Source organism: Pantherophis guttatus, chromosome 3 (assembly GCF_059756535.1).
Source record: "Pantherophis guttatus breed Tessera chromosome 3, ASM5975653v1, whole genome shotgun sequence".
Taxonomy (NCBI): Eukaryota; Metazoa; Chordata; class Lepidosauria; order Squamata; family Colubridae; genus Pantherophis; species Pantherophis guttatus.
In genome coordinates this window covers 214,947,627-214,955,456 of record NC_142065.1, presented here as the reverse complement: position 1 = coordinate 214,955,456, position 7,830 = coordinate 214,947,627, and the positions used below count along the sequence as shown (strand labels likewise).

General features: G+C 44.5%; 1 protein-coding gene across 1 annotated transcript in view; it reads right to left on the bottom strand.

Annotated features, from left to right (window-relative positions):
- Positions 1–1,383: 1,383 nt before the first annotated feature.
- Positions 1,384–7,830, bottom strand: part of LOC132709198 (uncharacterized) — a 75,872-nt gene continuing 69,425 nt past the window's right edge. Inside the window, exons 18-21 of the mRNA XM_087890774.1 lie at positions 7,468–7,602; positions 5,356–5,444; positions 2,908–3,202; positions 1,384–1,619 (exon numbers count right to left, since the gene is read on the bottom strand). Of these exons, the coding sequence (XP_087746900.1) occupies positions 1,475–1,619; positions 2,908–3,202; positions 5,356–5,444; positions 7,468–7,602 (664 nt within the window). The 3' untranslated portion in view covers positions 1,384–1,474. The remainder of the gene's footprint in view (positions 1,620–2,907; positions 3,203–5,355; positions 5,445–7,467; positions 7,603–7,830) is intronic.

The following is a 7,830-nucleotide window of genomic DNA, read 5'->3' as shown; positions in this document are numbered from 1 at the left end:
GCCTCTGCTCTTCCTTCGTGGAACAAAAGCTAGGTGTTGGGTCATTGGAAAAGGACTCCCAGCAGACCCTGCTTGGGCGTGGTTCATGGCTCCCCCTTCCCCGGTCCTTGGTTCGAGGGACGGCCTGGCTTACTGCGGGGAATGTTTTAACTGAAGCCTGCTATCCTGCACCTGGGAGGGGAGCTCTTCGCTCCAGGGTGTGGCTCAGTGCAGAAGCTGCCCAAACCTTTTGGAGAGACGGCTGGCTGGTGTCCGTGTGGGAAGTTCTCAGGCAGAGCCACTAGCACTGATGATCTTACTACTTTGGGTAATGAAACGTCTTTGAGAAAACAACCAAACTCAAGAGAACACCAAGGATCCCACAATCCATCCTCCCTCCCTCCCTCCCTCCCTCTGCAAATTCCACTCCCTTCCAGTGGTGATGATGTTACTATTTGGGGTAATGAAATGTCTTCAAGACAACATACACGGAGCCCTCACCTGAATCTACTTCCTTGTTTCTGATCATGATCTTTGAGGTGACAAAGTTTGTTCCTTCCTCTAGGACCATCTCTTCGATATCTGAAGATGGCTCTCTTCCTATAACCTAATATCTTTTGCAGGCTAAATATGCCCAGTTCCTTTTGCTGTTCTTCACCAGAGAAAGAGAACAAAGCTTAAAATGCAGAAAGAAAAGGAAGAAAAAGGAAATATGAAGAAATCACTTCCGATTTATACCTTTAAGTTGACCTCTTGTTCTGCACCTTTCATTTTTTACATCTTTTTAAAAAAAAGATTTAATCAAACCCGTCTTATCCTAATTACATTTTTTCCCCTGTTTCACGGAAAACCTCCAGAAGGCGTTTCATCAACTCTGCTTTGATGAGGCTCAAGTTATGGGTAGCTGATCCCCTTCTGTGGCCCCCTTCAAATAGAAACTCAGTTGGGAATCTTTTTTATTCTAACCAAACCACCAGAAAATGTTTTTTAAAATCCTGTTTGAAACCTGTTCTCTCAGTGGCCCAGTGTTGTCATTGAAGTATTTATAACAGAATAACAGAGTTGGAAGGGATCTTGGAGGTCGTCTAGTCCAACCCCCTGCTTAGGCAGGAGACCTTCTGGCATTTCAGACAAACGGTTGTCCAATCTCTTAAACCCTCCAGTGTTGGAGCACCCACAGCTTCTGGTGGCAAACTGTTCCCCTGGCTAATTGTTCTAACTCGATTGGTTTCCATCCGTTGCTGCTTCTCCTGCCTTCGGGTGCCTTGGACCTATAAGAGGATTTTATAAGAGGGCTTGATCTAAGACCACAACACCAGGCAGATCTTGGAAGACGTAGCCGCCTCCTTCGTGGCCTGACCCTCTTGGCCTTTGTGTCTTAGAAATCAATCCCAGAAACAAAAGAGGTGCTCAAAGGAAGTTTATTCAAGAGAATCAAGTTTGATTGAGTTATCAATTATCCTTGTCTCTGTCCTGAGACGCCCGGGTCCTGGCTTCACACCTTGGTCCCGTAGACCTCCACCTCACACAGGGCCAGGGATACCATGCGAGGAACGGTGACGGTGACGTAGCGTCCCACTTTACCGTTGCAGGAGATGGTGCTGATGGCGCCCAGGCGGGTATTGGTGATGGTCCCACAGCTGTTGGAAGGAGAAAAAGGAGATCAGCCTCCCGTAGTTTGTCATGTGCAGAAAGAGCGAATCAGAAGAGCAGTTAATGCGTTCCTACAAACGGTAACCCATGTAGTTGGAGAAGGACATTTCAAGGCACCTTGGATGAACTCAGGGCAGCCCCAGCAGAAGCTGTTAGATGCAGAAGCTGCTTCCTTAGATGCCAAACTATAACATCTATCCCGATGCAACTCTGGCGCCATATTATGGGGATTTTATTAGTTTTATTATAGTTTTGCTTTATCTCCTACATTTAGGCGATTTAGGTATTGCATATAAAATTGTACATAGTAATTTTACCTGTAAATGACTTTTGTAGTTTTAGCCATAATGTAACATGTGAACAGCCGTGCTTTAAACTGAATGTAAACTGCTTTAAACACGGTTGTAAAAAAAATTGAGTTTTGTAAGAGTTGTCAAATTACGGAATATCCTACCCGATTCAATTGTCCCAGCTACTAACTTTCCCACTTTTGATTCTAACTCACCTCCTGTGGACTACATCCCATATTTAAGAGGCTCCTGTGTAAGTGCCCTAATGTGCCTATCGTCCCTGTCACATTTTAATTTTTTTTCAGTTAAAATTAAAAAAAAATTGTATCCATCCATCTATCCTATCTTAATTTGCTGATGCTTTATTTAAAGTTACCTTTGTGTATCATGATTGCATGACCTCTCTAGATGTCATACGCTAAATAAGAAATGCTTTCCTAAAAAAGATACTCATCGATTGGGGAGGAAGCTAACATCCAGATTGCAAAAACACAAACAAGCGGTCAGACGAAGAGACCCAATCTCACTGCAACGAACAAGGACACACATTCAACTTCGTAACTACTAGGTTGTTGGATGAAGGGGCACAAAAGCAGCCAAGTAATTGAAATCGTCAGTCAATAGGAGTGCTGATTTACCAGCCTATCAAGAACTTGGAAGATGAGGACTAGGCAGCAGAAGCAAACAGCAGCCAGCCATCAACGGGCACTATAAATACCACACACGTAACAGCAATACGGAGAGATGTTCCCTAAAGATGGGCTCCATCATGAAGGTAAAACCTGGTCCCGGTGACTGATCCAGATTGGATCCTAAAAAAAATATTCCCAAATATGGAAGCCTTAAGCATTTTAGCCTCCCCTCCCTCCCTCCCTCCCTAAGCACCACCCTTGTCTATGATGTCTTGGGGTGCTACCAAATTGGCGTCCTTTTCCCAGCCACTTGGTCTCCTGATTAAGCGCTATCTGTGGAAAGGGCCACTTACAGAGGATTGGATTTTCCATGGTTGGTCACAAAGTTTCCCACACGGATCTCTGCTCCCCGGAGCCTTTCTCCGCAGCAGTCCTCACGGCTTTTCACCACCACGGAAGAAACGGCATAGCGGCTACCCAGGTCCACGTACCACCAGGGCCCCATTTCTCGCTGCGTGTGGGTGCAGCTGTTCTGCCCAACCCAGCGTCCGCTGCAGTTCCCATCCACGGCTTTACTGGCTACTGAATTGAACGCGCTCACATAGGTGGACGATTGGAAGGCTGGACGCCCTCTGGCCACGTTTGTAGCTGGAAAGAAGTTTGGGGGAAGAAAGGCATGTCAGAGGACTCGTTCTCGGTTGACCTGCCTGCTCTGGATTTGCACACACCCATCCAGGAGGAAAGGCAAAGTCCCTGGAACCACTTTCAGCTCCCTCGGAGTCTTGCTGCCTGTTGGAGATCAGTTTGGAAGAGCACAAGTGAGGGAAAGGCGGGTGGTCCTCTGGGCTTTTCTGCACGCCTGGCCAGAATGAGTGGACAGAGGCAGTCTGGAGAGCTTCTCGTGAGAAGAAAAGAATTTGGGAGTTCTCCTAACTTGGCCGTTCTCCGTCATTGCTTTCTTTGCAGGACAACAAAAGGGGGGAAAGGAAACTGCCTGATCTACACCCTCCTCGTGAAGTAGGAATGTGCTGCACTCAGAGTCGGTCTTGATATCAAGGAAGGTGACTTCCAGGGTAGAGAATAAGATCCTGAAGATGGCTTTGCTAAAGGTGGAGTGGTCTCTGGTGGGTTTAGACCCCTGGAAGACAAGGGAAAGCCATCTCTGCTCAAATCGTTATTGACACTTTTATGGACACAGGAGTTGCATGGGTTTTTGTTTTTTTTCTAATCACTTTTGGAAATTGCTTGTTAATTGCTTTTCAGCTATTATGGATCTTTGGATCAACCATCCAGTGATTTTCCTCCAGTCCTTAGCAAAAGAAGCTTAAATACAGGTTTAAGAACTTTTAATTTTATTTTTTTTTTGTTTGGAATAAACAGCAAAAAAGGTGATTAGATTAATTTAGGAAATTACAACAGATTAAGGGTCCAGATGAAATAAGATTTATAAATCAATTATAAGCTTCCTGTTGGAAAATGTTTTTGTTTTGAATACTTTTTAAAAAAAGTAGAGTACAACTTTAAAGTTTAGACATGAGAGGGAACTAGAAGGAACTAAAGATCACAATTAAAAGGAGAACACTTAAATTTAACTTACAGAATGGAATGAAATATCATAACATTAGACTTATTAAAGTATATTTTTGAACAATGGATCCAGAAGTTAATTTTAAGAGTGTCTGCCATTATAGATTGTGTTTAAATGAAAAATGAACAGATAGTAGTGGACAACACTATTGACGGAACTGAAAGTGGATTTTAACATGACAGGTTAAAAGAATGGTACGCAAAACGATGCTACATTGAATGTACAAATTAAATTAGATGATGTCCTAATAATTAAAAAGATATACAAATAAACCAAAAAGTGAGATGGACAATTTTCCTATATTGGATTTATAAAAGAGACTTTTAAAAACGGAATAATTTTGTGAGAGAAGACAAAGAAAAAAATGAAAATTAGTTCTAGGACATTATTGGAAGGGATTAAAGACAGAAAGGAATATAAACTTGCTTTACATGATCAACATTAAAATAGATACGTTATCTCTAGTAACTCATAATAGATTTTGGCTGACCAGGACTGAACATCAAGACTTCAAGGGTTTGTTTATAAAAAAAGAGATGGAATCTGAGAAGAAAAGATCACATGTCATATTTAAGAGAAACATAAGTTACTAAAATGGTTTATACACATGATGGAGGGGAAAGTCATTCTTTATATATTTCTTTTTCTTTACAATAGATACAACCTAGAGGTAAGGAGGGATTTTCTGACAGAACGATTAAAGAATGGAATAGCTTCCCTACCAGAGTTGTGACTCTTCCATCTCTGGAGGTTTTCATACAACCATTTGACCGAAATGGCACAAGGTCTCCTGCCTGGAGCTGGGGGTTGGGCTAGAAGAGCTCTGAGGTCCTTTCCAGCTCTACAATTCTATGTTGAATAACTTATTTCCATTTTCCTCCACACAATGGCACAGACTAACATGCAGTTCTGAGGCTCTTGGAAGAGAAGAAAAAGAAACTCCACCCACCAAACAATGTCACCACCCCAAGGATGATGACGACAATAATAACAGCATCCAAAAATGCAAAATTACCAACATTCAATGTTTGCACTTTCTCATTGTTTTGTTCCTTTAATCTCTTTAATTTGTAATGTTTGATCAAAGTCCTTAAAAAAAGAGCCACCAAGGAAGGCAATGGGGGGCTCCCCTTTCCCCGTCAGCATCTGAGCTGGCCAAACGCCTTCAGAGGGAAGGCCTCACTTCTCCTGTGTTCCCAGGGCTCCCTGATACCTCTCATTTCCGGTTTGCAGCGCTGAGCCTCCCCGTGGCCGGCCAGGAGCCCCAGAAGAGGCAGCCACATCCAGGTGATGAGCATCGTCCTGCAAGGAGACAAAGCAGACGGCAGGGAGAGAAGGAGCACAACGTCCGGGAGCCTCATAACTGGGGTCCTGCTTAGCGGCTGACCTCTCGGGTCCCCTCCCGGGAGAGGCTGGGCAGGCCTTGGGGTCAAGACCTCCGTTGCCAGTGGGGTAAATGGGCCTTCCCCCTGGAAACGGACCAGGCCAGCAGATAGAGCGAGTATCTATCAAAGGGCAACATTCTAAGAACTGGCCAACGTAACAGATACGGTCCAGTGAAGAAGTGAAAAAGACAAGCAAAATTGGGAAGACGGCAGCATGATTCCAGAGAGTGTAGAAGCAGATTTAAGGCTCCTTCGTGTTTTCTGAGCTGGGTTATTGTTTTGCAGACATTTCTTTACCCAAACTAGATGATGATGATGTGATGCAGCACTGATGATGTTATGTAGTTTGGTAATAAACCGTCTGCAAGAAAACAAGCTGACAGAGCACCAAGGCATAGTTGTCGTCCTCCCCCTCCTCCTTCCTCCTCCCCCTCCCTGCAATTCCCCCTCCCAGCACTGATGATGTTACCTAGTTTGGTAATGCAATGTAAGAAAATAACGAAGCTCAGAGAGAACAAGAGCCCCTCATTTCAATCCTGAGCTACACATTTATGAGCTTATTGGTAGCAAATTTAGAGATGAGGATCGATGGGCCGACTGATGTACAGGACTTTTATGCCTGCCTGTCTCATATAACTCAGCAGTTCACAACAATCAATAAGAAACCTACTTAAATACAAAGGTTCCCTCCTCTCTAAGACTAGTCACCCCCCCCCCCCAATCCCTGAAGCCTTCCTTCTCTCGCCTTTCCCAAGGGAAGGCAGCCCGTCTGGTGGGATTCTTGTAGCACTGATGACTAGCAATAAAGCTGCTATTTGCTGCTCCTCATGGGTGGCTCTGGTTGCTTTTACCCAAGACCCAGCTACTACTTGGCGGAAGAAGCAGGTCTTCACCGCCCTCCAGAAGGCTAAGAGGGCAGGAACCGAGTTCCCTGATCTGAGCGTAATGCACATTTAATCCAGTTTCAAACAACACTGCTTGAGGGTTGATTCCTTTCAGCCTGATCTGCCAATAGCGTCTTAAATGTGAGGGATTCTAGATCCAATTTGCCACATTGGACCCTGAGGAATCTCTTGATCAAGGGTGTCTGAAACCTTAGTAACCTTTGAACTCCCAGAATCCGGGGAATTGTGGCACTTGAACTCCACGGGTCTTAAAATTTCCAAGGTTGGGCCCTCCTGCCCTTGATGAACTGGGAAAGTCGGAGGGAAGCGGGAAGCTAATGGTGAATTGCAGGAGGCAGATCTTGTCGTGACAGAGGATTGGAGCAGGATAATCTTGGGCAAATATTGACCTTCTAAGCATCCAAAACAGATTTCCTCTGTCCAGCTTTTTGGGATGCTGGGTCAGGGGGCCATGCTTCTGAATTTCTAGCATAGTTATTGGCAGAAGTATCTTAGAAATTCCTAGAGACGACATCTAATCCAGTTTAATTATGACTACACGGAAATATTATGGCAACATTTTTGGAAGTGTTTTGCCCCGATCTTCTTTTTAGAGCTGAGGGAGAGTGACAGGTCATGTAGTTCAGGGGTCTCAAACCTTGGCAACTTGAAGACTTGTGGACTTCAGCTCCCAGAATTCCTTAGCCAGTTGAAGCCCACAAGTCTTAAAGTTGCAAGGTTGGACATCCCTGGGTTACAGCAAACTTAGAAGTGGCTGAGGGATTCTGGGGGTTGAAGTCCACAAGTCTTCAAGTTGCCAAGGTTAGAGACCCCTAACCAAGTTGGCTTTCATGCCTATGGCAGGATAAAAATTCATGGCCTTCTGCCTACTAAGGCATACACAAACGCACTCAAAACTCTTAAAATGTTTTCCGTCAACTCCCAGCCAGATGAAAAGCATTTTGCAAATACATCCATCAAGGTGGAGACCCTCTGATCAAGGTAGAGAAGGCAGGTGGCTCTGGTCTTAGTCATTCACTCCATAGTTTAACTTACCTGGGGTATCTCACCTGGTCAACCAGATGTGGGTGAATTTCACAGCTGCTCCTCTTCAAACTGCAATTTCTCAAAAATATTGGCATTCTTCTGTTTTGGACAGTTTTAACTTCTTTCCTAATGGGGTGGCTCCTCCTTCAGAGAACTCAGCCAGCCAATGGGAAGGTGCAGAGCCTCTGCTGGAGACCAATCAAGACCAGGTTACAAATCTCCCATTGGTTGTTTCTTCCTTGCTTCTGGGTGCTGACAGTGGGGGAGAGGACACGTTACATAACTCACATCCTACAGGATCTCACCTATTTCTGCCTATTAAGTGACCGTCTGGAGAGGAACATAAGTCTTCCTTGGCAGAGGCCAAATGCT